This window comes from Dothidotthia symphoricarpi (genome assembly GCF_010015815.1).
Source record: "Dothidotthia symphoricarpi CBS 119687 unplaced genomic scaffold P153scaffold_24, whole genome shotgun sequence".
NCBI classification, from domain to species: Eukaryota; Fungi; Ascomycota; class Dothideomycetes; order Pleosporales; family Dothidotthiaceae; genus Dothidotthia; species Dothidotthia symphoricarpi.
This window is the reverse complement of record NW_022985031.1, coordinates 104240-131705: the sequence shown is the minus strand read 5'-3', so window position 1 is coordinate 131705 and position 27466 is coordinate 104240. Positions and strand designations below refer to the sequence as shown.

The window sequence follows — 27466 nt, the reverse complement described above, 5'->3', positions numbered from 1 at the left end:
CTAGGCTCGGATAAGTCGTTGAACGAGGTGTCTGGTAGTGAGCTTGAGCTGACTCGAGATTATGTACTATTTGTTGCGTTCGTCCTCCAAAATTCAGGCGAGGTCGACCATCGAGGCACATGCAGAGGTTGAGTAACTGACATAAGCCAGGACACAAGTGGGACCCGATCCTTGTCTCTCAGTGGATGTAAGCAACACCCTATTGTCTAGCTAAGCTTTTCCGCGTATGTGCGGTGGAGCGATAAGCTTCATGCAAGATCGGATTTCTGCAGGATGACGTAGCCATCGCGGGGATTGATCAACGCGCAACCTTGTCGTGACTCCAAAACCGTCAATAATCTCTTATCGAAACTGTTATAGCTTGGTCTATACCTACAGATATGTCCACGTCAAAGCCCCGTGTAATCCTTCTCGGCACATGCGATACGAAACTTGAAGAACTGCTCTTGCTTCGAAGCGGGATCCAACAAAACAATGTCGACGTCACGCTCGTGGACGTCGGGCGCGAATGTATCGAACACGATGACATTGAATTCACCTCGAAACGTCTCCTCGAAGAGTATGGCGACAGCAAAGACACCGGAAAGCTAGCTCGTAGCGAGTTCATCACGACGATGGCATCTTGCGCAACAAAGGCAGTCAAGTCGTTGTTTGAGGAGAAGTCTATTCACGCCATCATTGCAGCAGGCGGCTCTGGAGGAACGTCGCTCGCTGCAGAGGTCATGAGAAATGCTCTCCCGATTGGGTTTCCTAAAATGATCGTTTCGACAGTCGCAAGCGGCGACACTGGCCCTATTGTGCAAGAAACGGACATAACGCTCATGCACTCTGTCGTCGACATCGCTGGGTCTAACCAAGTCCTGCGAGACGTGTTGGGCAACGCAGGAGCCGCGATCGCGGGAATGGCTCATTCATACCTCTCCAGAAAAAATGGCACAATGCCGACCGCATATGGAATGGAACGTGTAGGCATCACGATGTTCGGCGTCACCACGCCGGCTGTCAAGACAATACAAACATATCTTGAAACCAACTATGATGTCGAAACCTACGTTTTCCACGCCACTGGCCATGGTGGAAAAGCTATGGAGCGCCTTGTGCGAGAAGGGCAGCTTGATTCTATCCTCGACCTCACCACAACAGAAGTCTGTGATGAGCTCACAGGCGGCGTAATGAGCGCGGGGCCGCATCGTCTCGAAGCAGCTGCGCAAGCTGGGATCCCGAACATCATCTGCCTGGGTGCCACGGATATGACAAACTTTGGCCCGAAGCACTCAGTACCAGAGAGGTTCAAGAAGAGGAAGTTGTATGAGCACAACTCAGTTGTAACATTGATGCGGACTAGCAAAGAGGAGGCGCGCCAAGTTGGCGAGTTTATCGTCGAGAAACTGAAGACACACGCCAAGTACCCCGACATGATACAGGTCTGGTTGCCTAAAGGTGGCCTAAGTGAGATTGCGAATCCTGGAGGGCCTTTTGCGGATGCCGAGGCTGATACAGTGCTTTTTCAGACCATCAAAGAAGGGCTTTCGGGAAGCGGCATAGAAGTTGTGGAAGATGAGCGTGCTGTTAATGACGACGGGTTTGCGGTTGACATCGCAAAGGCGCTTGCGCAGAAGATGAATATCAGTTCAAAGGCAGAGATGGCGGCAGAGGCGGAGTCGGAGGTGGAGTCGGAGTAAGTAGGCAGGAGCGGCAAGAACATGGTGTAGAGAAAACAAAACGATGACCCGAGAAGGATTGTGCATAAACTTGACCCTGGAAATAAGCCCTCTTCCCGTAAAACGTCCTGCAAGTCATTTCATGTGCCGCGTTTGATTGGCGGGCAGGAGCTATGGCAGCCTTGGCTGGGGGCCTACCTGAAGCGCAACACTGCCTCAAAAAGACACTGCGCTTCTGACATATTGTTTGTCTCCTCATCTACTATTTATCCCAGTCACTCTTTTCAAGATGTTGGTCCGTGCAAGCATTGTGTTGCTTACTTTATCATTTGCTATCCATAGTGTTGTAGGAGTTCATGTGGATATTAATAATGGAGGCATGTTGGATTTTCTCAAATGTTTCATCTCCGGTCTGACCTTTTACAGAATCCATAAAGGCAATTGCAAAAACATTCGCTGGCAGCATCGTTTCTTTCTACAATACTACCCTCGCAGAAGATTTGATTCCTGGTCTTTTTGGCGATGATTACAACTGGTGGGAGGCAGGCGCAATATGGAATTCTCTAATTTCGTATTCATACCTCACTGGAGACTCCTCTTACGATGATCTGGTTTCCGAGGCTATTCAACATCAAATCGGTGATTACAATGCGTTTATGCCTGCCAACCAGTCCGTAACTCTCGACAACAACGGCCAAAGCACCTGGGGCTTGGCAGCTTTGACGGCCGCTGAAGTCGGGTTTCCGAAACCCAAAGAAGGTGAATGGGTTGACCTTGCCATCACGGTATTTGACACCCAAGTCATGCGCTGGGATACTGAAACATGTAATGGTGGGTTGAGATGGCGGATGTTCAGTTTTCAAGAGGGCTATAATTATAAGAACAGCATGTCGAACGGAAATTTCTTCCTCCTTTCCGCACGATTGGCGAGGTTGACCGGCAACGGTACATATGCTGAGTGGGCAAACAAGTCGTACAACTGGGCCAAAGAAGTCGGGCTAGTAGCGAGCGGACAAGACGGGAACATAATCGTAAAAGATGGCGCCATGACAGAAGGGAACTGCTCAGACATTAACAACATTCACTGGGCCGCAGACTTTGGCGTCTACCTTGAGGGTGCGGCAGTGATGCACAACTTAGTAAGCCATCCCGTTTCTTCTGCTCCATGCACAAAACTAACTCCGACAGACGAAGGGCGCACAAAACTGGACAGAGGTCTTCATCGGCCTCGCCAATACTACATGGGATTTCACGCCTGACCAGCATCACTTCCTAGTTGAGGTAGCTTGTGAGCTCAACGGCCACTGCGACACCGTTCAGAGAGCATCCAAAGGCATTGCTGCGCGATCACTTGCCCGCGCCGGTGCCATCGCTGATAAAGCCACCGCGAATTGGTGGTTTGATCTTGTCCTTGGCAAATCTGCTGAATCCGCGGCAGATGGTTGTGTAAGCAAGGGCGATAAAGTCGAGTGTAGCCCTAGCTGGGCGGCATCAGACAGCGAATGGCGGAATGGGACCGCGAGCAACAGCAGTATAATGGATACATTTGCCGCATTAGAGGTCTTACAGGGACTGCTTTATCAGAACAAGACGCCAGTTGCAAAGGGTACGCAGAACGCGAGCGGGGGCGGAGCCTCTTCGGACAACTCAACGTCTGGTGCGGTGACGGCGGAAAAGACTGGCGCTGCGGGGGTAGTTGCAACGAGCGGGGCGTTTGTGTTGGCTGTTGCCTTTGCGGCGGCATTGAACTTGTAAAACGAGTGTTTACAGTACTTCGGGTCGCCTGACAGAACACATCCCAGCTCATTTATAGTGCTTGCCGAAATACCATAATACCCCGTGACTTTGTTAGTAGCCTATCGGTTGATTCTCCAGACCTCTGGATTCGCAGAAGTATTCAACGTAGTAAAGATATCTAACTAACCTTCTAATTCTGTATACACCTGTTCAATAAAAGCACAAATTACTACTTTAAAGGGGGTTAATTTACGTAATTATTACTATCTTAGATAATTAATTCTTTCGGAGATACGTTACTCTAGCTCCGAGACAATGTGCGTTAGATCAGTATCTACTCAAGTTATTAATCATACTACTAATTTACTAGACACGTCATGTTCAATCAATCAATCAACCAATCAGCTACTAACGAAGTCACGGGGTATCATGGTATTTCGGCAAGCACCCATAACAATACGATTAATACTTGTCGAATATCGAAAAAATCAGAATCAAGCTCCGTTCTTTGCAGCAACACAATAACCCTCAACTGCAAGATTGAAAGTACTACAAAGACAAACATGCTAGTAGAGGTATACAAACAACACGTAAAGCGTAAAGATCTTACAGTTTTTTATATGTAGTTGTCAAGCTGTTGCAAGACCTCGCTGCAGCCTACGGTATTCCAACGAACTAAGAGGCGACTTACGTCATCGTGTTAGTGGCTTGGCGATACCGGGAAGCAATCTACCCTGCATTCCTTCAGCTCCCAATTCAGCACACCGGTCGTCAGCACACCAAATCACAACCCCGCCAACCCAGGTGGTGCAAGGATCGCAGCATGGCAAAGCTTATCATAACGTGCTTTCGATTCTCTTGTGTTACTTCCTTGAGCCCTTTGCAGGCTCTCATTCTTCATCCATTCATTTAGGATTGCCATCAAGACCAGACTCTGCACTGTGGCCATTGCCAGTACCATACAGCCCGCCCTTCACTGGCTAAGGGATATCTCTCGTGAGCCAAACGGCTACACTAATTCCAAACGCCAAACTCCGTAATCGCTTCGGTCACACCCACTCCTACGTGACAACTTGGAGGCAAGCGTACTCCCGCTGTTCGTATATTGACAACTTCTTCATGGTCTTCGCAGCACAGCTTTTGCTATAACCATGAACATAGTTCTCAAGCCAGCTAGCAGATGTTGCCTCCATGCAGTAGGCTGTACTCCACCTACCGATCAGGCTTATGTACCTAAAACGGCAATATAGGTAGTTGCGGCTTGGTGGCAATACGCTTATCCTGTTCCTCTTTCGACAGTGTATCCCACTCGGCGACGTTCTTGTCCTGTTTCCCGTTAGCGACGAAGAGTTGATCGTAGAGAAACAGAGCGCCTCACCCATTCATGAATACATTCTGGTTTCCAATTACACTTTTCGACCTCACCGTAAAGTGGGTGGTTGGTTCGCGGGTGGAGCAGCGGCCATCCCGAGGCATGGTAGTGGTGTTTAACCAACGCTGCTCGTGAGCCATGGTTGCCCGAATCTGAATGGCCTTGACCGGCTGCGAAGGCTTCCACGTTGAGAACTAGTATGCCGTTCTGGAGCCGCGACTCGACGAGATTGTGGAACATATCCCAGGTCACCTTCTTTCCCTTGTTTTGTGCCGTCATTTGGTCGAGAACTGCCGTTGTGAAGGCCGAGGGACCGGTGCCACTAATAACTTCATTGAAGTCCAGTTTCAGCTCTGATATGGGAACACCCTTCTGATGTGACAATGCATGAAGCCAGTCCTGGATGTTTTCGATAAGTCTCATCATGACAGGGAGGTGTGGCTTCGCCGCGAACGTCCACTGGCAGAATGACGCACATTTGGATCCCAGAATTGGATGGTCCTTCCACGCTGGCTCATCGATCTCGATACCGATGATCATGTCGACCTCATGCTCGTCGTACCGTTCAGGTATGAATCTTTCGATGGGTCGAATCGACTCGACGTCTATATCAGCATACACACCGCCTTCGGCGTACATGACGAGGTAGCGGAGGAGATCGGCCTTGATGATTGTTATTCTCAGCTCTTTCCACAGGTCGACGATGTCTGGTCGATTGAAGCCTCGAGGCCCATAGTGCCACTCGACGTACTGGTTGGCATTGTCGTCCGTCAAGACTTCATATCTGTATCGTGGGTTTATTGCTGGCCAAGTCTTAGCTGTATCGGAATCCCGCTGTTCAAAGGCAAGAGGGCCGATCTTCCAAGTCTGCCAGATCTTCCTGGGTATCACAGAGGTCGACGCTATAAGTGGCTGTTGGTACCTCAACTCTCTTCGATGTCGGTGTGCAGCTCGAAAGGGGGCGGTAAAAATATGCGAGTCAACGAAAAACAGGCACAGGACCACGAGTACGACATATGCTGGCAAAACTCTTCGCACTTGGGCAGTCAACCTGCTCCGAAAGTGGGAGGCGATTGGCGAGTGCGGAGGCATCCTAGTGTCGAGGTGAAGCTTCAGTGGAGGAGGTCTGAACGGCATAGTGCGCATACTGGTGTTATCACAGAATTGTAGCACCAGCCCCGGGACTTTGCCTGTCCTATTTGGAGAACAAGAATACTTTCCTGGGGTACACAACGCTAGCTTCCATACTTCATCGATTATGCCTCGGCATGCATGGTATCACATTAGTGAGGCCCTTGCAGGAGAGATGTACTGTCACCACGCCGCTGTCGGGAACGCTGGACTGTGCACCCGGCTAGATAATTGGACACTCAAGAGTCCGGCCAACCATAGGATGATTTGGTACGGCGGCTCGTCGGCGACTGTTGTGTGCAACATGCGGGATGACCCTCTGAGCCTCGGTCGACATGGGTAAATCAGGTTAGTCCTGACAGCCAAGCTCCACCGCAAAGCTTGTACCGTTTTCCCCACACCTGCAGTCGGACATCACACTAAACACTCCAGGCCGTGATCCATTTCTTGTATTCGAATCGTCATCGTAACGAGTATGCCTGCACGAGCCGCCAGGCACGCCGCCCAGGTGCATATCCGCAGCATTTTGATTGGTCGATAACCCAATCCCCGCGTCTAGCAATGCGTCCCCGCAGAACAAGCTACACCAAATCAAACGAAAGTTTCGAGGTGGGATAGAGTTCCTCGGCAAAATGCCAACTTTCAACTATCCTTGAGGGTACGCTGAAATCGAACGATCATATGCTTGCTGGCCTGGATGCTGTCTGAGCTGGCTTCCTGGCCGGAAGATAATCTCAACATCACCTCTTCAACATTGATTGTAGTCGCCACCTCAGGTTATCATCACAAGTTCGTCTTTTACTATTGAAAACACAAATGATGCCAGCAATGTATAACGGCTTGTTGGACCACGACCGCGAGAAGAACACCATTCCCGGACCCGCGACATGGAAGCCAGTGAGGTCTGCAAGGTGGAGCTTGGACATTGTTCGACCAGAATTCTTCAAACTGCGACGCGGTAGTTCTAGCATTACGAAAAAACCTCTTCGGTCTACAGCATGGCTGGACGGTCTCAGAGGATTCGCTGCGTTTCTCGTCTATCTACATCATAACCAGTTGTGGGCACATGGCGATAAAGGCGACCTGATCTATGAGAACTCCTTTGGCTTTGAAGGCCAACGTTACTTCGCTGCCCTCCCTTTCGTGCGCCTCTTTTTCTCAGGCGGACATTTTGCGGTTGCCATATTTTTCGTCATATCTGGATACGTCCTCTCCATCAAAAGCTTGGGTTTGATCCAAAAAGGCCAGATCTTGAACGCTGCAGACAGTGTTGGCTCCGCACTCTTTCGACGCTGGATACGGCTATACCTTCCCATCATTGCGATCACTCTCATTTGGATCACGTACCTGTACTACTCCGGAATCTGGGTTGATGGTCTCAAAAACCAAGGCAGCACATATCCTGAGATACTCAGAAGCTGGTATTACGAGTTCAAGAACTACAGCTTCGTCTTCACCGGTAACTTCTACACATTCTGCAACAACTACAACCCTCTACTATGGTCCATTCCCATGGAGTTCAAAGGCTCGATCATCGTATACACGGTGCTTTCCGCTTTGTCCAGGTGCACACGGAATGCTCGGCTTTGGTGCGAAGCAGGCTTGGTCATCTACTTCATCTACATTGTGGATGGCTGGTACGGCGCTCTCTTCATGTCTGGCATGCTACTTTGCGATCTCGATCTACTTGCTCTCGACGACAAGCAGCCTGCATTCTTGAGTAAATTTGAAGGGTTCAAGGAACTCATCTTCTTTCATCTCTTTATCCTCGCTCTCTATCTGGGCGGTGTGCCACTTGCACGCTCCAAAGATCACGCTCAAGGTCTCAACAACTCACCAGGCTGGAAATGGCTCTCGTACCTCAAACCCCAAGCTGTGTACGATGGCGAGTGGTTCTACCTGTTCTGGGGAGCTTTCCTTCTGGTAGCATCGGTACCGCGTCTGCCGTGGTTGAAACGCTGCTTCGAAACGCGCCTTTGCCAGTACCTTGCCCGCATCTCGTTTGCGCTGTATCTGGTTCATGGTTACTTGATCAGAACATTGGGCGACCGGTTATGCGCTACAGTAGGTTTCCTGAGAGATGAGCATAAGGACAAAATCCCTCAATGGGTCAACACATTTCCTATCTCTACGGCGGGCCCCATGGGACTCGAATTGGCGTACTGCGCGCAGCAACTCGTCATGATTCCCATCACGCTCTATGCGGCAGAGCTGGTAACGAAGCTGATCGACGAACCGAGCGTGAAGGTCTCGAATTGGTTCTTCCAAAAGACTCTCGCACAATCAGAGCAGCCGCGGAGGCAGACGCTGCGATAAGTTTTGTTGAGATGACGAATGTAGCAATAGTACGCCGTCCCTCCTTCCGACAATGCGGTACCTGTTGAATTAAATGCAATGTGAATCCTACAAAGCATGCACGTCGGGACAGATCCCTGCTCTGCATACAACAAATAAAGAACCCTTATCAGTCAGAATTTGCACTTACCATTGGTCCCAACCAGGCATGGGTGAAGACGGACGTGCCTGCCCGTTGTAGCAATGACATTCTTGTCTGACTGATTCTGTCGCGTGCCGCACTCAAATATACGTTGGCAACCCCATGACAACGGAATTAACCTTTTCACATGAGTGATTTCCTGCCTCGGGAACCTACCATCTCTGTACAAACCTGCGGGGCTTTGCATGTGTGTCTAGCACCGCCGGAGTTGCGTCCGGCCCCGGATTCCCCATGGGGAACGCCACCCGGCGCTCTTGCAGATGCAGATGCGGGGATGGGGCGTGAGCTTTCAGGGCTCGACCCGCCTAACGTCTGGCAAGATCAGTCTTGTGGCTTGATGTTGCTGTCTTCCCAGAAACATCCTCGGAACCTTGTGAACATGGCTTGCCCAGCTTACATTCATGTGCTTGTGTAGAGTTTTATCGAGAGTTTATTTCGCCCAGTCACTTCGATCGTCGTCAGTTGCACGTGCGCTTTGAGACGTTTATGGGTATCCTAGAGTTGCTTTGGATTATCACTCAAAGTGAGCGTGCTCTGGCGTTACTTTGACCATGAAACGAAGAGTGAATGTCGGGATCGCGTCTGTCCTGCTTTTGGGACTCTTCTACCTTGTTGCGCACCACGAATCTGATTCAACAGTCACTCGTGGGTCCCATGAGCATTATGAAAGTGTAGAGCATTGGGCCACCAGCAACAAAGCATCGCATGATGATATTGCGAAACCACAGCAAGAGCCCAACATCCCTCTAGGAGAACCATTCTCGCAGGACCCGTCGTCAAAAGACTCCACTGTACTCCCACCTCAAGACGCGCCCGCAAACCCGCTTGAAATCGATCTCCCTCCAGCCGGCGATCACCAATTCCCTCCAGCACTTCCCCCCAACACCCCGCCTATAGAAGATGGCTGGGCCTTCCAGGACGACCTCGATCTCGACCTGCCCATCTCGTCCTTGAAGAAGTTCAGCACCCACAACCCACACAACTACATCTCCAACGACCCCAAAACATACGCCTACGCCACCTTCCTATCCGGCCACAACCCCTCCCTCAAAGACCCCTTCTACCTCGCCACCCACAACGTCGTGCACAGAGTCCTCTGGGCGCAGCGCTCCAAAACAACAAAATATCCCTTCGTCGTCTTCGTCGCGCACTACGTATCGCAGGAGCAGCGCGACCTGCTCTCTGGCGCGGGGGCACTGGTCCGGGAACTCGCGCCGCTGGACTGGGACCCGCACGTCGCGGGCGTGCAGAAGCGGTGGAAAGACCTCTTCGCGAAGCTCAACATGTGGGCCGAAACAGAGTTCTCGCGCTACCTGTTCCTCGACGCGGACGCGTTTCCCGTCGCGCACATTGACGAGATGTTCGATATTGCGCCGCTGCAGGACTGCGATGCGGCGAAGCTGACGCTCGACGACTGGGTCGACGACGCGCCGTGGTGCGAGCCGTATATTTTTGCTGGCACGGCGCTTACTGTTGGTGGGGATGCGAAGCCGGAGTTCAATTGTGGGAGTATGGTGTTTACGCCGTCTAAGCTTATGCATAAGCGCTTGTTGCAGAATTATCTCAAGACTGATCGGTATAATGTCATGATGTCTGAACAGGGGTTCTTGAACTGGCAGTTTAGTATTGATGGGGCGTTTCCGGGCGTGCAGTTGGATAGGAAGTGGGGGTCAATATATACGAAGGAGAGCGAGGAGGGCATGATGAATGTTCTGCACGAGAAGATCTGGTGGGACAACAGTGCAACGCGGGGGGAGAATTGGCTGGACAGGGAATGGAGGCAAGGGTGGATCAAGATGGTCAAGTTCTACGAGAGCGATGACTTTGCGTTGGAGAGGGCAAAGGATGGTGCGAGGTTTTGATTGATGACTGGATACCCTTTTTTATTACATCATTGCAGTTATCCCTTTTCTCCCGTCCACGTCTGATCTCCCATGTCTGCTTTTGATCCTAAGCGCCGTTCACGCAATCACACACAGCCTTGGCCTTGCTCTGCACATTCAGCGCTTCCAGGAATCCGCAAGCAGTCAGGACGCAACTGCGCGCTGCGGTCTCGATGGCTGCTTCGTGGGCGCAGAGGCAGGTGTAGTCGGATGCGACGGTGGGGCAGCCTTGCGCTCCGGCTGCGGTGCTTATGCATGAAGCCTGGGGGTGTTAGTGGGGTTGAAGGTGAGATGGGGGGACCCAGAAGGGGGAGCAGTAGAAAAGGAAAGACGTACGCCGCATGCGGGGATGGCGGCGGCCGCGGCATCACAGGCTGCCTGCGCAGAGACCGAGGAGGCGAAGAAGAGGGTGAGGGTGGAGAGGATGGCGGAGGTCTTCATGGTGGCTATCAATTGGCGGTTGTTCGTCACTGGTTTGTGTTGTTTGATAGCGATGATGATGTGAGTTGTGAGTAATCTTGCGTGCTCTGACACTGTTCTTATACTCTGACCAGAAGGCGGCTGGTCGCGGTACACAGTCCGTCTTCACAGTCTCGTGTGATGGTGATCGTCATACATGCGATGCTGTATATTGGGTTGTGTTGATGACCTTCCAGCGCGAGCGAATGACTATCGAGATGGACAGAAATGTTCCTCGGTCCAGTGCCCAATTCACACTCCCTTCTGTTCCTGATCAAGGCCTTCTCGTCTTACATCAACGAGACATGTCGAGCGGGGATGACTCCGATCTTCACGCTCTGTAGGCCCTGCACGTCGATTTGCACTTCCCCAGAGTAACAGTCGCATTGTCGTATATCCTGCTAATATGGACTGCGGGGTTGTGATTGCGGTTGTGGGGGAGAAAGCTCGTTCATCCAAAGAGGTGTGAGTAATGACAGCTAGATGGATCTTGCAGCAAATTTGCAGAGGCACACTCTCGTGTGGTGATTGCGGGGAAGCCTGTACCCCAGATTTGCGGGAAAGGCGTTCGTTTAGGCAGGCACGATTGCCATTTATGGACAACGTTAGCGTCGCTGTCGGTTGCCTCTGTCCGTATGTACCCTTTACAATCCTCTGGAACGTTGGGCGACGAAGAACGGGCTTCAAACATATGAAAGTTTGTGAGAGTTGCTGGCAGCTGTCGTGAGACTGGAGCAGCGTACACGTGACGCCGTCTTCCAGAAATAGTTGAACCAATATTGGGGCTAAGCCATCCAAAGCGTTACCAAACTGCGAGATCAGCGTTGTGCTTGTTGACATCCGAGGGAGCATGTGAACGATGTGGTAGGGGTTGATTTGCTTCCATGCAATGGGGATATGCGTGGACATCGCGCATACCTTGATAATACGTACCGACAATATAGCTGTCAGCCTCCGCTGGCAATACTGAGTTTGTAAAACTCAATGAGAGTGCGGGTCCTGCGCAATCCATGTCAGGTAGACAGAGTTTGCTGCATACATGCTGGGATGTCTGAGTGGGCAAGTTGTACCCGCGTCGTTGAGTCACTCCATCCATCTCTTTCTTGTAGCACTCCTGTCGGATTCTGCCGCAACTGCGTTGTGATTGCGGTATTGGTTAGACACGGTCTCAGCATACGGTGTTCATACTGCCGGCATCCGGACGCGTGATACAGTGCAATGTGTCGAACGTCGGGTAACGTCCCAGCCATGGCAACTCTCATGGAACATGCACTTGGCCATAATCCAGCTTACTTGCTTATTCAAACATCTCAGCTACCTCTTCACTTCGCTCTTGTAGTGCTCTATTCATTACAATAACGGGAGGTGAGGGGCGACGCGTCAAACTACTTCTTTGACGCAGCCGCGTATTCAGCCCGCGCCACTTTACATGAGGTGGTGTGGTACCAAGATTTAGAGGTTGATCGTAACACCTCTGATGCTTGGTGTCCTACGATTAGGTGTTGAGAGATGGATGGCAGGAGTAAAAGGGAGCAGGAACGACGCGTCGAAGGGTGCAGGGCTGATGTAATCCCCGTCGGCGATAAGGCGTCCGTGGCGGGGCATTTCAGTGTTGAGGACCCCACTTACACGCCATTCTCGACAGCTTTGTGAGCTATGAAATTACAAAGCAAGGCTATGTCTGGAGCCTCGTCTTTTGTCATTCGTGCTCTTTGCTTGCGCGATATTCATGTCTTTCCACCATTGAACAATCCATCACTGTGAAATTTGGCCACCACCAACAATCACAACAACCATCATGGCAGCCCCAGCGATTAGCAAACGGGGGATCCGCATAGCGATTGATGTATGCACACATTCAAAAGCACAGCATGGCGACTGACGTTCTCAGCGCGGCGGCACCTTTACAGATTGCGTGGGCAATCCCGGCTCCGGCAAGATGGAAGACGACGTCGTCATCAAGCTGCTCTCTGTCGACCCAGCAAACTACGCCGATGCGCCACTCGAAGGCATTCGTCGCCTGCTCTCGCATTTCACTGGCACTGAGATTCCACGCGGCGAGCCTCTCGACACGAGCAAGATTGAGAGCATACGCATGGGCACGACGGTGGCGACCAACGCCCTGCTGGAACGCAAAGGCGAGGACATTGCCATGGTTGTGACCAAGGGGTTCAAGGACTGCCTGGCCATTGGGAATCAAAGCCGTCCAGACATCTTCGCGCTGGACATCAGGAAGCCCGAGGTGTTGTACAAGAGCGTGGTAGAGATTGACGAGCGCGTCACGCTGGAGGACTACGCCGAGGACCCAGAGAGAAACGTCACCGACGCCCTGTCGATAGAGGAAGCGGGAGGGGATGCTGAGCTCGTCAAGGGCTTGTCAGGCGAGACAGTGCGCATACTGCAGAGACCACAGGAAGACGCGATAAGACGGCAGTTGCAGGACGTCTACGATAGCGGGCTGAGGAGTATTGCCGTATGTCTGATGCACGGCTACACATACCCCAACCACGAGGCTCTCATCGGCAAAATCGCTAAAGAAATCGGCTTCGAGCATGTCAGTCTCAGTCACGAGCTCATGCCCATGATCAAGCTGGTCCCCCGCACCACCTCAGCCTGCGCCGACGCATATCTCACCCCTGCCATCCGAAAGTACATCGACGGCTTCTCCGCCGGCTTTGCGGGCGGCCTAGGCACGAAAAGCGTCAAGCGTGAAGAAGGGTCCAAGGGTGCGCGATGCGAGTTCATGCAATCTGATGGCGGTCTGGTAGACGTGGACAGCTTCTCGGGCCTGAAAGCTATTTTGTCAGGACCCGCAGGTGGAGTGGTAGGGTATGCGCTGACGAGCTACGATCCCGAGACCAAGATCCCCGTCATAGGCTTTGACATGGGCGGCACAAGTACAGACGTTAGCCGTTACGGCGCTGGGCGCTACGATCACGTCTTCGAAACAACAACAGCAGGTGTCACGATCCAGTCTCCACAGCTGGATATCAACACTGTCGCAGCAGGTGGTGGATCACGTCTATTCTGGAAGAACGGCCTCTTCGTTGTAGGCCCCGAGTCTGCAAGCGCCCACCCAGGTCCAGCATGCTACCGTAAAGGCGGGCCGCTGGCTATCACAGATGCCAATCTCTTCCTCGGGCGCCTACTGCCAGACTTCTTCCCTAAGATTTTCGGCAAGAACGAAGACGAGCCACTTGATGCATCGGCAAGCGAACACCTTTTTAAGGAACTTGCCGCTCAAATCAACGCCGAAATCGCAGGAGATGATAAAGAGAAGGAGATGTCCCTCGACGACATAGCACATGGCTTCATCAAAATCGCCAATGAGACCATGACACGGCCTATACGCAGTCTGACGGAAGCTCGCGGCCACGACACATCAAAGCACCGACTCGCAACATTTGGAGGTGCAGGAGGTCAGCATGCCGTTGCGATCGCCGAAGCCCTCGGCATTTCGCAGATTTTAATCCACAGATACTCCTCCGTACTCTCAGCATACGGCATGGCCCTCGCCGACGTTGTAGACGAGCGTCAAGAGCCCGAAAGCCGTGCCTGGTCTGATGAGGCAGAAACTCGGACATACCTACAGCACAAGATGTCTGAGCTCAAAGCTAAGTCTTCGGCGCGATTGAATGAACAGGGATTCGATGGTGAGCATGTCGAGTTCGAGGAGTATCTCAATCTCAGATACCGTGGCACGGAATCTGCTCTCATGATCATCAAACCTACGAAGGAGGAGGCGGACAAGTCGTTTGATGGTGACGATTGGGCGTTCGGCAAAGCATTCGTTCAGCAGCACGAGCAGGAGTTTGGGTTCACGCTTCCGGATCGGGATATCATCGTTGACGACGTTAGGGCTCGAGGGATTGGCAAGTCGTTTAAGGGGTTGGAAAAAAGCGTTGACCAACAGCTTCGTGACATCACGACCAAGGATCTCAAGGGAGAGGAGAAGAGATTTGACGAGAGAAGTGTATTCTTTGAGGGCGGGCGGCAGAAAACATCGGTCTACAAGCTTGAGGACCTTGACGTGGGTGATCGAGTGAAAGGGCCGGCCATTATCGCAGATGGTACGCAAACCATTGTTGTCACACCGGGAGCTAGTGCACTTGTCCTCCAGACACATGTTGTCATCAACATTGGCGAGAGTACTGGCGACGAGAAACAGGTCAGCACGAAGGAGGTGGATCCCATTTTACTCAGCATCTTCGCGCACCGCTTCATGGCGATTGCGGAGCAGATGGGTCGTGCACTACAGAAGACGAGCGTGAGTACAAACGTCAAAGAACGACTGGATTATTCTTGTGCGCTGTTTGACGCGGATGGTGGTCTGGTTGCCAATGGTAAGTTTGACCTTTTGGTTAATGATTACCTTACTCATCCCATACTGACCTCGCATAGCACCCCATCTGCCCGTCCACCTTGGTAGCATGTCGACTTGCGTGCGCAAACAAGCCTCCATTTGGAAGGGCAAGTTGAAGCGCGGCGACGTTCTCGTCTCCAATCATCCCATGTACGGCGGCACGCACCTTCCCGATATCACCGTCATAACCCCCGCATTCTCCGGCGACAACATCATCTTCTATGTTGCGTCTCGCGCCCACCACGCAGACATTGGCGGTATTCTGCCCGGCTCCATGCCCCCGCACTCTCGTGAACTGTTCCAGGAAGGTGCAGCCATTAAATCGGAGAAGTTGGTCTCCGAAGGCCACTTCAATGAGAAACGCATCACAGAACTGCTTCTTGATGAGCCTGGACAGCATCCTGGGTGCAGTGGAACAAGATGTCTGAGCGACAACCTCAACGATCTCAAGGCACAAGTCGCCGCGAACCAGAAGGGTATCTCCTTGATTAGCACCTTGATGTCCGACTACGGCGAGAAGGTAGTGGACTTCTACATGACGTCCATCCAGCTCAACGCCGAACAGTCGGTCCGCCAGCTCCTCCGCAAAGTACATCAGCGGTTCGAAGGTCAAGACCTTTCTGCTGAAGAATTCATGGACGACGGGTCGCCCATCCGTCTGCGAGTCTCAATCGACCCCGATAAGGGCGAAGCAGTCTTCGATTTCGAGGGTACGGGCCGAGAGGTGTACGGGAACCACAACGCGCCCGAGGCCGTCACATACTCCGCCATCATCTACTGTCTGCGCTGTCTAGTAGGCGAGGACATTCCACTGAACCAAGGATGTCTAAAGCCCATCACCGTGAAGATCCCACCCAAGAGTTTCCTCAGCCCAAGCGACAACGCTGCAGTAGTCGGCGGCAACGTCCTAACCTCGCAGCGCGTCACCGACGTCGTTCTCAAAGCTTTCAACGCCTGCGCCGCCTCTCAAGGTGACACAAACAACCTGACCTTCGGCTTTGGCGGGACGTCCTTCAGCGGCGAGGGTGGTGTCGGCGGCGAACGAAAGGAAACAAAGGGTTTCGGTTACTACGAAACTATCTCCGGCGGCTCAGGCGCGGGGCCCACATGGAACGGCACGAGCGGAGTTCACACGCACATGACCAACACGCGCATTACCGACAGCGAGGTCTTCGAACGCCGATACCCCGTTTTGCTACGCGAGTTTTCCCTGCGAGAGGACAGTGCGGGCCAGGGTCAACACAAGGGCGGCGAGGGCGTCATCAGAGATATCGAGTTCCGCCGCGCGGTGCAAGTCTCTATTCTCAGCGAGCGTCGCGTATACCATCCGTATGGGTTGGAGGGCGGTGGAGACGCCGCGTGTGGACTCAACATCTGGGCGCGGAAGGTGGAGAAACGCGGGGATGAGGCGGATGCAGGGGATGGTAAGAAAGAGGTGGAGTTCCGCTACATCAATCTCGGTGGAAAGAATACAGCGGCTATGCAGCCCGGTGAACGCATTATCATCCATACACCGGGTGGTGGCGGTTGGGGCAAGTCGGGCGAGAGTAGTTCGGTGGAGAGCAAGACGGATCCAAGAGCGGCGTGGAGGGGCGGGAGTGTGGGTGAGCGCATGAGGGCTGGGGAGGCTTCTTCTTGAAGTGCTGGTACTGTTGTGGCAGATAATCTAAAACGTTAGATTTAGTCAATGTACCTTGATATGTCAAAGTCAAAGCCTATTAAGTTGATTGGTTCGTTGTGAAGTACTGTTGTATACTCTCACATGGCATTTTTGTCCGCGGATTTAACGTGAGCCAAAGTTCTCGCCTTCGATACGATGCAACGGAAGTCAGGAACGTCTACGATCGTTCATCGGAGCTTCGCGAGTCCGGCATGCAGTGATTGGTTTGATGTTGTTGGCTCACCCCACGTCATATACCTTCATGCATTCCAACCAGCATCACGCCGCTTCACGCATCCTCAACAATGCAGACTCGTTTCTCATAGAAACACACAACCAGCATGGCAAAACCCATTCTCGTCGTTGCTGATGAACGATGAGGTGACACCGATTGTTGACGCTGATGACGTCGTGGAAACCGAAAGTGGACGAACGACTCACCAGCCCATCCTTCAAGTCACCCCACCCCCTCCTTCCCTTTTCTCTCACGGACATTTCTGATCTGAAGAAACACGATGGGGAGATCCTCAAGGATCCAAGCATCCAAGCATCCAGCGCACCAACAATGCTTGACATGCTTGAACGTCTCGCCCACCTAAGCTCCCGGGTAGTCTATGGCCTAGCAACGAGTCATGTCTCGCGTTCATGCACCTACTACGCCCCGCACGGCAGTTGATCAACGCTATGACGTCAGCCTACACTCTGCCCTGCCGCTCTCTCATCTCGACTTGCGGTCAGCACGACTCGACGATTCTCCACGACGATAATGCGCGATATTTGCGGCAATTATGTGAATCCTTCGTGCCGCGGGGACGGTGACGATCACGCGCCTCGGGTTGTTGTGGGATGAGCGTCATGCGTCGTGAGCGTTACATCTGCTTCTTCGTCTCCCCGTGATTACTTCTCCTCACCCTGCTTTCTGGACTTTGTATCACTGCGTCGCACAGGTGAAACGTTGTGCGAGTTGTCTCTTTCCAACCGGGTGTACAGTCTGCTTGCTTTTGTCGTGTAATCTGCGTTATCTGTCGTCTTGCCCGCTCTCCCCGCACAACAGATTTTAGAAAGCGGGTCTTGTGGGCGACGACGCTCGCTGTTTCGCTGCAAAGATGAATTATGCATCGTGGATCGAGGAGGAGAAGCTCAAGGTACTAGATCTCACCATGCGGTTTGGCGGTCTTTTGCTAACAACGACTGCTAGAAAACGTTCATATGCGCTACGCTAGCCTCCACGCTTATCGGAACGTTCGCGGCTGGCATGGGCCTTTATGACAAAGTTGAAGACAAACGTTCACAACGCAAGCAGCGAGCGCAGGATGTGAAGCAAGATGGCGAGATTAAGAAGCTCAAGGAGTCGTTCGAGACGGCGCGAAAGGATGCTGATGGGCGGCAGAAAGAAATTGACCAAATGAAGAGCGGCGGCGGAGGAGGTGGAGGAGGAGGAGGAGGAGGAGGATGGGGCCGCGACGAAAATGTCGCCGATAACTTTGGGAGGAACGCTGCCATGGTGCAGAGAGTGTACGATGATGGGTTTGGCCGACTGGGGAATCGGTTTGCCCAGGGAGACAGTATGAACATCTCATCGCGAAGAAGCAGAGAAAAGATGCTAACCAGACTCTAGCAATCACAGAAAACCAACTCCAAGCGCAGATCATCTCCCTGCAACAAACCGTCATAACAGTCCTGCAAGACGCTCTCGCAAACGACCGCCAATTAACTCGAGCCGACATGTCCAAGCTCATCGCAGCCTCCAACTCCGCACGCGACGGCTCCCTCGACGCCCTCAAACAAGCCCAATTCCGCATCTCACCAGGCTCCGCACGCGCCCCATCACCCCAGCGATCTATCGCCCCACCAAGAAGTCTTGCTATTGAAGCCCCAGACCAGCTATTCTGCCGCTACAGTCTCGACCTCCAATACACACCCCACAAGCCTCTCGCTGCAACCTTCGCACCCGGCGGCTCATGTCAGTGTCCCGCTTGCGGCATGCAGCTCGACGTCACAGCGAGCGATTTCTGGATCATCGGGAAACGCATGCCGCAAACGCATCCTCACTTCGAGCCCGAGACACGGGAGTTCCGCCTCGGACAGCGCTTTGCATTGAAATGCCACACTCCTGATGGAGAGTATGCGTGTGTGATTTGCAGTCGCGGTCGGGACGTGGATGCGATTTGCCGGACTGCGGAGGCGCTGGTCAAGCATGTGGGCGGGTATCACGAGGTGGAGGAGTTGGAGCGGGAGGTGGATTTGAGGGAGTTCGCTGTGGAGGCAAGGAGGGGGAGTGTGGTAGATGCGAGGAGGGTGAGTATGCCCGCCATGTCGTTGAGGGCGCCGAGTCCACCGGGAGGGTGGAGAGAAGAGATTGAGGTCAGAGAGTATCGGGGATGATGAGTAGAGCCTTTACGGGATTGGCATTGGTCTTGAGAGATGAGATATGAGACTAGACGAGGTATGAGCAGATGACTTTACGAATTCAATGACAGCTTTGTTCTTCGTTTTTGAGTTCAGTTGTTTGTTGTATGCTGTCTACGTGTGTTCGAGTAGGGACATTATGGGTTTCCTGTGCTGCATGTCCCGCTAATACGCTGCAAAAGTACCAACTGAGAAACGTTTTATACGAATAGAATCAAAACGAAACCAGACAAGTACTTAGACAAAACCTCGTGCATTGCAAATAGTTGTTCCGGGAAGTGGTTGAGGTTATCGATAAAGTGAGTCCCTAGCGCGTCGCGTAAAGTTCGCGCGACGCGTCGTCACTTTCCAGACGGAAGGAGCCATCGACAGCGTCCATCAACTTTCCACTCCCCACCGACTTCCCTCCCTTATTCTTTTCGATCTTGCGAAACATCACAACCCGTAACACACTACAACAACCAATTGTACAAACATGACGTCCAGACCGGAAATGCGGGAGGAGGACGAAGGGGGTTTCTGCAAGTTCTTCCGAGGCCTGCCAGACAAGAACGAGGACACAATGCGGATATTCGACCGAGGCGACTACTACAGCGCTCACGGAGACGATGCAAAGTTCATTGCGACCACAGTGTACAAGACAACAGCAGTCATACGGCAGCTGGGACGGGAGCCATGTCTTGAATCCGTGACGATGACAACGATGGTGTTCCGGAATTTCCTGCGAGACGCGCTGTTTCGATTGAGCAAGCGGGTGGAAATATGGCAGTCGACGGGGAAGCGGATGGACTGGAAGGTGGTCAAACAGGTAGGGAGCAGATGTTTGCGTGCGAGGAAGACGACTGACAGCTTTCCTAGGCTTCACCGGGCAATCTGCAAGACCTGGAAGACGAGCTCGGCGGACAAATCGAGAATGCGCCTATTATCCTCGCTGTAAAGGTCTCGGCCAAGGCGTCCGAGGCACGGAATGTGGGCGTTTGCTTCGCTGATGCGAGCGTGCGGGAACTCGGCGTCACGGAATTCCTCGACAACGATCTCTACTCGAACTTCGAATCCCTGCTTATTCAGCTCGGCGTAAAGGAGTGCCTCATACAAGTGGATGCGACAAAGAAGGACGTCGAGCTCGGCAAGTTGCGGACGATTGCAGACAACTGCGGCTGCGCGGTAGCAGAGCGAGGAGCAGCAGACTTTGGTATCAAGGACATTGAGCAGGATCTCCCACGATTACTAAAAGAAGAGCGCGCGGCTGGCACATTGCCTCTGACAGATCAGAAATTGGCGATGGGCGCGGCTGCTTGCTTGATCAAGTACTTGGGCGTCATGACCGACTCTTCGAATTTTGGCCAGTACCAGCTATACCAACACGACTTGTCGCAGTACATGAAGCTCGATGCGGCAGCGTTGAAAGCACTCAACCTCATGCCTGGCCCAAGAGACGGAGCAAAGTCAATGAGCTTGTATGGATTGCTCAACCACTGCAAAACACCCACGGGAAGCCGACTGCTCGCCCAGTGGCTGAAGCAGCCGCTGATGAACGCAGCTGAGATCGAACGGCGGCAGCAACTAGTTGAGGCGTTCGTCAACGACACTGAGTTGAGGCAGACGATGCAGGAGGAGCACCTGCGCTCCATCCCCGATCTGTATCGACTGGCGAAGAAGTTCCAACGCAAAGCTGCAAACCTGGAGGACGTTGTTCGGACATACCAAGTCATCATCCGACTCCCCGGATTCCTGAGCGCTCTTGAGTCGGTCATGGACGAGCAGTACAAAGATCCGCTGGACGCTGAGTATACAACCAAGCTACGCCAGTACTCAAACGCATTCGCGGGACTGCAGGATATGGTCGAAACTACAGTTGATCTCGATGCCCTTGACAACCACGAGTTCATCATCAAGCCCGAGTTCGACGAGGCCCTGCGCATCATTCGCAAACGTCTCGACAAGCTGAAGTCAGGCATGGAGTCTGAACATCGCAAAGTTTCGGATGACCTCAACCAAGAACAGGACAAGAAGCTGTTTCTTGAGAACCACAAAGTGCATGGCTGGTGTTTCAGATTGACACGCAACGAAGCAGGCTGCATTCGACAGAAGAAGCAGTACCAGGAAATCTCGACACAGAAGAACGGCGTATACTTCACGACATCATCCCTGCAAGGCATGCGGAGAGAGTTCGACCAGTACTCCGAGAACTACAACCGCACTCAATCAGGGCTAGTCAATGAGGTCGTGACCGTTGCGTCTTCATACGTCCCCGTTGTCGAGAAGCTCGCCGCCGTTCTCGCCCACCTCGATGTCATCGTTGCATTCGCACACGTATCTGTCCACGCACCAACATCCTACACCCGGCCCACGATGCACCCTCGTGGCACCGGCAACACCGTCCTCGTGGAAGCGCGACACCCGTGCATGGAGATGCAAGACGACATATCCTTCATCACCAACGACGTCAGCCTGGTCCGCAACGAAAGCGAATTCCTCATCATCACCGGCCCCAACATGGGCGGCAAGTCGACCTACATCCGCCAAATCGGCGTCATCGCCCTGATGGCACAAATCGGCTGCTTCGTCCCCTGCGCCTCCGCCGAGCTCACAATCTTCGACTGCATCCTCGCGCGTGTCGGCGCAAGCGACAGCCAAATCAAAGGCGTATCCACCTTCATGGCCGAAATGCTAGAAACAGCAAACATCCTCAAATCCGCAACAAAAGAATCCCTCATCATCATCGACGAACTCGGTCGCGGAACAAGCACATACGATGGTTTCGGCCTCGCCTGGGCTATCTCGGAGTACATCGTCAAGGAAATCGGCGCCTTTGCCCTGTTCGCAACGCACTTCCACGAGCTCACCGCGCTGGTCGACACCTACCCGCAGGTCCAGAATCTGCACGTCGTAGCCCATATTTCCGACTCGGATGCCCGCTCCGGCGACGACGCGGCGCAGGCGCAGGCAAAGCGCGAAGTCACGCTCCTGTACAAAGTCGAGCCCGGCTTCTCGGACCAGTCCTTCGGCATCCACGTCGCGGAGCTGGTGCGCTTCCCGCAGAAAGTCATCAACATGGCGAAACGGAAAGCGGATGAGTTGGAGGATTTCGCGGGGAAACACGAGGAGGGGTTTGTGCATGCGAGTCAGGATGAGGTCGAGGAGGGGAGCAGGCTGCTCAAGGAGATGCTGGCGAAGTGGAAGGAGGAGGTGCAGAGTAAGGGGTTGACGAAGAAACAGCAGGTGGAGCGCATGAAGGAGATGGTTGGCGAGAATCAGGCGTTGAAGGAGAATGGCTTTTTCAAGGGGATACAGGCGTTGTGAGTAGAAGTCGCACTGTTTTCCGGCGTACCATAGGGGATTAAGGCGTTGCAGACTGTACAAAAAGCGTGCACAGTCGAATGAAATATTTGTTCATAATTCAGCATCTCCGGTGCTATACCAGTCATATATACTGTCGTTACTTAACCTACATTTTTCCTGCCCTCCTCGGAATCTCACCCTCCCAACTCCCCCAACATCTCCCTCGTCGCACTCAAACTCTTACTATCCCCATAAATCGCGGCTATCAAACTGCCATCGATCTTCGGAAACTCGCGCTGCAGAATCTCGACATTGAAATCATGCTCGTCACGTCGCCCGGACGCCTCGTAGCTCTGCATCACTTCGATCTGGTGCGTGCGGTCGTGGCCTGTGGGCAGCGCGAGGTCTGTTGCCGAGCGGCGCGGTGGCAGGGTCGGGGGACGCTCATTGTCTTCGAAGCCAGAGCCGTAGGTGGGAGTTTGATGGGGTGCGTTGTGCGCGGGCGGGGCGTAGTCGGGCGTGTTCTGGAAGGGCGTTTGGTGGGGCTGGGTTTGGGTTTGCGTGGGGGACGAGTATGCGGCTTGGAAGTTTGGTGGGGGATGGTTTGGGGGCTGGTATTCGTGGTGTGCGGACTCTTGGTAGGAGGGGGTCGTGGTTGGTTGGTAGGGCGAGGTCTGCTGAGGTGGGGACGTGGGCTGGTAGGGCGATGTGTGGGGTTGGGCGCGTGTCTGGTCTTCGTAGGCGTGGTATGAGTTGTGGGTTTGGTTTTGGAAGCCGCCGTGGTGGCCGGGCTCGTCTTCCCACGGGTTTTGGCTGTCGTTTGTGTTGTGTGAGGTCATGCTTGCGTTGTGGTGGGGGTGGTGAGTATCTTGGTGGAGGAGAAGGTGGAAAGGTGAGGTGTTGGAGAAAGGAGTGCGAGCTTGTATGTGTGTACGTGATTTGTGAGGCTGACGTTTGGGGGAGGCGCAGGCATGACGTAGGCCTCACATGTGACTGCCCCGCAATTCAGCAGGAGCAATCCGGGTTCCTGGTAAGTGGTGCTATTTCGAGGTCTTTGACATGGACACGGTAACAGCTGAACAAATTCTACCGTGCTCCTTTGCGTAGGTCTGCAACCAGGCTTGTCTGGCACCTCTCCATGTTTTACATTGATGCTGGCCTCGCAATATAAATGTCATGATAGCTCAATCAACTTCATCAAAGATTCCCATCAGCAGATCGAGCTAAACGCCTAGATGAAATGCGATTGTCCACTTCCAGATCCATGCTGAGCACCAAGTTGGGTACTTGAATTTCTAACATTCCAACCCTCCATTTCAGGAAACCTCATCGCTTCAACTGCGCAAACCGCTTTGCCAGCTCATCTACATCCGGAATCTTGCCCAGTCCATCCTCTTTCTTGACTGGTTTCTTTGCCTCGCTCGCATTGACCTTCGCCGCTGCGCTCCCTGGTAAATTGAGGCGCGGCGCGACATTGTCCGTACTAGGGCTGGGCGGCACAACTCTCAGCGGACTCTGCGGGCCCAGTTGCCTGGGCGGTGTCGCTTTAACCAACTCCTCTCTCTCGTCGTCCTGTTCATCTGCTTCTTCTGCTACACCACCACTCGGTTCATCGTCGTCGTCATCTTCTGCTTGCTTGGGCTCACCAAATGGGACCCCGTAGAATCTCGCAATCTCCGTGAGATACGCATTCACCAGCTCCTCACTCGGCGTCTCGACCTTCAGCTTCTTCACCACGCGTTCTGCGACACCCTCACCCTCCATACTCGCCAGCGCGACCTCCTTGCCGAACTTCTCAACTAAAAATGCGCGCACGGCATGCAGCTCTTTGATCTCTGTCCGCGACGCCGCGTATATTATGCTTCGGACGGCTTCTTCGAGCGCAGGGTCGATGGGCGAGGAAGTGGAGTGGTTCTCGAGGAGCTGCGATCGCGCAAGCAGCAGTTCGCAGTAGAGTTCTAGGATCTCGTGGAGTTCGGTTGTGATGTCGGACCGGATGATGTTCTCGACGCGTATTCGTGCCGACTGTAATTTGCCTGCCTGTGGAGGTGTCAGCAAATGGTCGCATAGCTTCTGTTACATGAGGTGCGTATGCTACAACCTGGGTTACGCCTAATGTGACAGTCGCTGTTGTTGCACGGTAAAATTGACACATAGCTGCAAACTATACTCAGGCGCGTCTTGAACAAGGCTTGAAAGACAGCCACGCGCGAGCGTGGTGTTGCCTTTCGCATGTCTGATAAAACAAAACAAGATCATACTGACCTCGAGCAATTGCGCCATTTCCCTTCTCTGCAGTTTCACTTTCGCGCTATCCTTTTGTTGTGTCATGCGTAGCCTGGATATCGACAGCTTCAGCTGCACCTTGAGCTTGTTCACGAGCGAAGCGGCGGGCGCCATTTTGGATGGTTTGATTGTGTTTTCTCCTCTGTTTTCGTGTTTTCAGGGGAAGATTCAAGATAGAAGAGATGTCGAAGTTGTGGTGGAGGAGATTGATGTCGAGGCTGGATGCCTGGGGTCTGAAGGTACGAGGTCTTGGAGGTGGGATGCATCGCGGGGTTAGCGGATAGCGGAAGGGAGTGGCAGTGCAGATCAACATGATTGGTTGGAGAAAGGGTGCGGCGCGAGCTCATCCCAGCTGTCAACGTTAGTCTTTTCTGCACCTCCACAACACCATCTCCGTTTCTCGTCAAGCAGGTCATGCATACAAGCATATCGCAAGAGACGAAAAAGAAAAGGAGAGATCAAAATGGCTTTTGATTGCTAGAGTATGGAGGTCCATCGTTTGCAAGGTTTCTTGCAGTTTTCCGCAGAATGCAAGCCTCAAATTGATCATCTCATTGAGCTCTTCCTGATTGTCATATAGCTCGCATCATGAACGTTGACAAACAGGAGTTGAAGGAAGATGTGGGCAGGTAATCAGATCGCTCGAATGGGGTAGTACAACCGCGTTATACTTGTTGCAAAGTGTGGGGAGTGATGTGGATACTCAAGTGAGCTGGAAGCGGTAAGCAAGGACAAACATTCACTTGAGAAGGACTTACCAAAGTTAGTAAACGCTGTTGAAGACTGAAGACGGTTGTGTAACGGCACTGCTTCATGTTCTCGCGCATGTCCACACGCCCGCTGTCACTGAGCGATTATCGTCTGGGACGACTCTTTCAACGCTTCCTGCCACCAATTAGCCTTTCATTGTACTGTCTTTGTCTGGGAGCTCCTGTATACGTACAATACTCTTCGGGGACCTGTGCACACCGGGCGGTTTCGCATAAATACTGCGAGTTCAGCATGCATCATCGTCATGCGCAACCCATCAGTTCTTCCTCTCCCAGATCACCTTTCGCTCTTTCGATATACCCTCCCGGTTATAGCCCACCGTCTCCACCCTCTTCAGATTAGGGAACTGCTCCGGTGTGATGACCTTCCAGATCCGGTCCCACGATCGGAGATGCTTTTCGTCGTCCGCCAACAGCGCGTCGTAGCCGTCCGGACCGTCCCAAAGAATGTGAGTGAAGATTTCGAGAGACGTAGGAAGCATTCCGCTAAGGTATGCGGCGGTACTACTAACGGGTTTGCGCCAGTATGGAAGTCCACGTCTCGACTGGCCGACCAATGCGATATCAGTTAGAGCAAGTGACTTTAAGCAGGTGAACGGTCTCAAAGATTGGATAGGCCGAAAATACCCGAAGCAAGCGGAGGTTTCCCACGCCCGCTCCAATGGGAGAAAGTAAGGCATGAAATCGTTGATCCCGTAGGGTTTGCCCACTTTATCCGTGAACATCTCATTAGTCCAGACCTCAAGCGCCCGTAGAGAATGCTTGTGACGTTTGATAGCCTCGAACAAGGTTTTGATTCGCACGTTTAGGCCTAGTTCTTGCTGCTTCAAACGTATTGATAAACGAGATAGATGAGTGAACATGCAAAGCCTGTGTAGAGCTCCTGCATGGAGATGAGTATTGCGCACTTCATAGTCCGTGACTGTTGAGGGAGGTATAGATATTTCCTCCCCGCTCTGAAATCTCGCGTCAGCGAGCGATCTATAAACCCATTCTGTATCGATTATGACGTTGTTAAGGTAGACTCGCTGTAGCCCTGGTAGAGCGAGGAAGTCCCCGTTGAGACAATCATCATATTCGGGGCGTAAGTGGACAAGGCGAAGATGGGTCAAGTTTGAAAGCCAGTGAGTTTTGGAAGAACACTTGTACGGTTCAAATTGCGAGATAAGATCTGGAACTTGGGTGTGTAGTAAACGCATATCGATGGTGTCTAGTCGTGGTAGATACATTAACAGGAGAAACTCGAGCCAATCCGGATCATTTCTCTGGAGACCCAGTCTGAGCGAACAAAGCTCTGCATAGGTATTGAGGTTAGCGCTACCGACGAGTTCGTTGGCCTCGGCTTCGCTGAGGGGTGGTCGTGACGATATGTTGCTAGCAAGTTTGACCGACCGAATAACAGTTCTAAGAGCCGGTCGGTCTGTCAGTCGACGAATTAGGCTGTAGGGGTCGTCCACTACACATCTGCGAAGGTTATGCTCCGGCTCCAGTCTTTCCTCGATGACATCGTGGAAGCGCTTGCAGGTGAGAGACAGACTCCAGAGCGTTTTGGTGAAGTTGGAAGGGATGTCGAGAAAGATCTGGCAGAGTAGCTCGGTCGGCAGATCAGTGAAACCAGTAGTCGGTGTGCGGACTGCCAGTGCTAGATCTTGCATCGTCGTGCTCACCGTGTCAATGGAGGAAGCTGCTGCATGGTCGAGGTGTCGTGCAGGTGCCGGAGCTGTGTGGATAGGCGAGGGCGGTGCCACTTCGTGACTCTCGGCCGCCAAAGTGCCCATGCTGCTCGAAGTGGCCACAGAGGGTGGATAGTGTATTGGGATGGGCCTACACTGTAGCGCTGCAGTCTGTGATTGTGGTTAGCGATCAGATCAGGTGTCGACGTTGTGAGCTTACGAGTGGTGTCGTTGTGGGAGCGAGAGAGAGGTCGTGGCGGGGCATATATGTTGGGGGAGATAT

The 27466-nt window shown here is 52.9% G+C and overlaps 12 protein-coding genes across 12 annotated transcripts; 7 read left to right on the top strand and 5 right to left on the bottom strand.

The window, feature by feature from the left end:
• The first annotated feature begins 322 nt into the window (after window positions 1-322).
• Window positions 323-1762, top strand: P153DRAFT_371025 (UPF0261-domain-containing protein). Its single transcript, XM_033669164.1, has one exon. The coding sequence runs from the start codon at window positions 615-617 to the stop codon at window positions 1680-1682; it is 1068 nt and encodes a 355-aa protein (XP_033518531.1). The 5' UTR covers window positions 323-614; the 3' UTR covers window positions 1683-1762.
• Window positions 1763-1900: 138 nt separating this feature from the next.
• On the top strand, window positions 1901-3621 carry P153DRAFT_327078 (glycoside hydrolase family 76 protein). Its single transcript, XM_033665317.1, has 3 exons — window positions 1901-2038; window positions 2088-2800; window positions 2850-3621. The coding sequence occupies exons 1-3, from the start codon at window positions 1951-1953 to the stop codon at window positions 3414-3416; spliced, it is 1368 nt and encodes a 455-aa protein (XP_033518530.1). The 5' UTR covers window positions 1901-1950; the 3' UTR covers window positions 3417-3621.
• A 1010-nt stretch (window positions 3622-4631) lies between these two features.
• On the bottom strand, window positions 4632-5862 carry P153DRAFT_302451 (glycosyltransferase family 32 protein; the record flags this gene model as incomplete). Its single annotated transcript, XM_033664453.1, has 2 exons — window positions 4632-4724; window positions 4777-5862. The coding sequence occupies 2 exons, from the start codon at window positions 5860-5862 to the stop codon at window positions 4632-4634; spliced, it is 1179 nt and encodes a 392-aa protein (XP_033518529.1).
• Window positions 5863-6341: 479 nt separating this feature from the next.
• On the top strand, window positions 6342-8583 carry P153DRAFT_135756 (acyltransferas-like protein). The gene has a single exon (XM_033662072.1). The coding sequence runs from the start codon at window positions 6718-6720 to the stop codon at window positions 8215-8217; it is 1500 nt and encodes a 499-aa protein (XP_033518528.1). The 5' UTR covers window positions 6342-6717; the 3' UTR covers window positions 8218-8583.
• Window positions 8584-9309: 726 nt separating this feature from the next.
• On the top strand, window positions 9310-10248 carry P153DRAFT_255744 (glycosyltransferase family 8 protein; the record flags this gene model as incomplete). The annotated part of the gene is made up of 1 exon (XM_033662774.1): window positions 9310-10248. A coding segment is annotated over one exon (939 nt), but the record flags the coding sequence as incomplete, so codon positions are not given.
• A 4-nt stretch (window positions 10249-10252) lies between these two features.
• Window positions 10253-10722, bottom strand: P153DRAFT_401235 (uncharacterized protein; the record flags this gene model as incomplete). Its single annotated transcript, XM_033671894.1, has 2 exons — window positions 10253-10543; window positions 10618-10722. The coding sequence occupies 2 exons, from the start codon at window positions 10720-10722 to the stop codon at window positions 10349-10351; spliced, it is 300 nt and encodes a 99-aa protein (XP_033518526.1). The 3' UTR covers window positions 10253-10348.
• Window positions 10723-12310: 1588 nt separating this feature from the next.
• P153DRAFT_371019 (uncharacterized protein) lies at window positions 12311-16803 on the top strand. The gene is made up of 3 exons (XM_033669163.1): window positions 12311-12586; window positions 12632-15083; window positions 15142-16803. Exons 1-3 carry the CDS (start codon window positions 12539-12541, stop codon window positions 16740-16742), a joined length of 4101 nt encoding a protein of 1366 aa, XP_033518525.1. The 5' UTR covers window positions 12311-12538; the 3' UTR covers window positions 16743-16803.
• Window positions 16804-17869: 1066 nt separating this feature from the next.
• P153DRAFT_390682 (uncharacterized protein) lies at window positions 17870-19148 on the top strand (the record flags this gene model as incomplete). The annotated part of the gene is made up of 3 exons (XM_033670963.1): window positions 17870-17908; window positions 17962-18328; window positions 18382-19148. 3 exons carry the CDS (start codon window positions 17870-17872, stop codon window positions 19146-19148), a joined length of 1173 nt encoding a protein of 390 aa, XP_033518524.1.
• Window positions 19149-19543: 395 nt separating this feature from the next.
• Window positions 19544-22543, top strand: P153DRAFT_371018 (uncharacterized protein). Its single transcript, XM_033669162.1, has 2 exons — window positions 19544-19980; window positions 20031-22543. Exons 1-2 carry the CDS (start codon window positions 19957-19959, stop codon window positions 22473-22475), a joined length of 2469 nt encoding a protein of 822 aa, XP_033518523.1. The 5' UTR covers window positions 19544-19956; the 3' UTR covers window positions 22476-22543.
• Window positions 22364-23310, bottom strand: P153DRAFT_371017 (uncharacterized protein). Its single transcript, XM_033669161.1, has one exon. The coding sequence runs from the start codon at window positions 23291-23293 to the stop codon at window positions 22649-22651; it is 645 nt and encodes a 214-aa protein (XP_033518522.1). The 5' UTR covers window positions 23294-23310; the 3' UTR covers window positions 22364-22648.
• A 235-nt stretch (window positions 23311-23545) lies between these two features.
• Window positions 23546-24877, bottom strand: P153DRAFT_371016 (DUF292-domain-containing protein). Its single transcript, XM_033669160.1, has 2 exons — window positions 24720-24877; window positions 23546-24494 (listed from the first exon to the last, which is right to left on the bottom strand). The coding sequence occupies exons 1-2, from the start codon at window positions 24852-24854 to the stop codon at window positions 23781-23783; spliced, it is 849 nt and encodes a 282-aa protein (XP_033518521.1). The 5' UTR covers window positions 24855-24877; the 3' UTR covers window positions 23546-23780.
• An 808-nt stretch (window positions 24878-25685) lies between these two features.
• Window positions 25686-27354, bottom strand: P153DRAFT_371014 (uncharacterized protein). Its single transcript, XM_033669159.1, has one exon. It carries the CDS (start codon window positions 27286-27288, stop codon window positions 25768-25770), a length of 1521 nt encoding a protein of 506 aa, XP_033518520.1. The 5' UTR covers window positions 27289-27354; the 3' UTR covers window positions 25686-25767.
• Between the last annotated feature and the right edge of the window lie 112 nt (window positions 27355-27466).

Excerpts from the sequence above, each read along its gene's own strand:
- P153DRAFT_371019 (XM_033669163.1), top strand. The coding sequence starts at position 12,539 with ATGGCAGCCCCAGCGATTAGCAAACGGGGGATCCGCATAGCGATTGAT. Across the intron at positions 12,587-12,631 it reads GGATCCGCATAGCGATTGAT|CGCGGCGGCACCTTTACAGA; the intron begins GTATGCACACAT and ends TGACGTTCTCAG. Across the intron at positions 15,084-15,141 it reads TGGTGGTCTGGTTGCCAATG|CACCCCATCTGCCCGTCCAC; the intron begins GTAAGTTTGACC and ends GACCTCGCATAG.
- P153DRAFT_327078 (XM_033665317.1), top strand. The coding sequence starts at position 1,951 with ATGTTGGTCCGTGCAAGCATTGTGTTGCTTACTTTATCATTTGCTATC. Across the intron at positions 2,039-2,087 it reads TGTGGATATTAATAATGGAG|AATCCATAAAGGCAATTGCA; the intron begins GCATGTTGGATT and ends GACCTTTTACAG. Across the intron at positions 2,801-2,849 it reads CGGCAGTGATGCACAACTTA|ACGAAGGGCGCACAAAACTG; the intron begins GTAAGCCATCCC and ends TAACTCCGACAG.
- P153DRAFT_371017 (XM_033669161.1), bottom strand. The coding sequence starts at position 23,293 with ATGACCTCACACAACACAAACGACAGCCAAAACCCGTGGGAAGACGAG.
- P153DRAFT_135756 (XM_033662072.1), top strand. The coding sequence starts at position 6,718 with ATGATGCCAGCAATGTATAACGGCTTGTTGGACCACGACCGCGAGAAG.
- P153DRAFT_371025 (XM_033669164.1), top strand. The coding sequence starts at position 615 with ATGGCATCTTGCGCAACAAAGGCAGTCAAGTCGTTGTTTGAGGAGAAG.
- P153DRAFT_371018 (XM_033669162.1), top strand. The coding sequence starts at position 19,957 with ATGGACTGGAAGGTGGTCAAACAG. Across the intron at positions 19,981-20,030 it reads ACTGGAAGGTGGTCAAACAG|GCTTCACCGGGCAATCTGCA; the intron begins GTAGGGAGCAGA and ends CAGCTTTCCTAG.
- P153DRAFT_371016 (XM_033669160.1), bottom strand. The coding sequence starts at position 24,854 with ATGGCGCCCGCCGCTTCGCTCGTGAACAAGCTCAAGGTGCAGCTGAAG. Across the intron at positions 24,495-24,719 it reads AAATGGCGCAATTGCTCGAG|GCAGGCAAATTACAGTCGGC; the intron begins GTCAGTATGATC and ends ACACCTCCACAG.
- P153DRAFT_371014 (XM_033669159.1), bottom strand. The coding sequence starts at position 27,288 with ATGGGCACTTTGGCGGCCGAGAGTCACGAAGTGGCACCGCCCTCGCCT.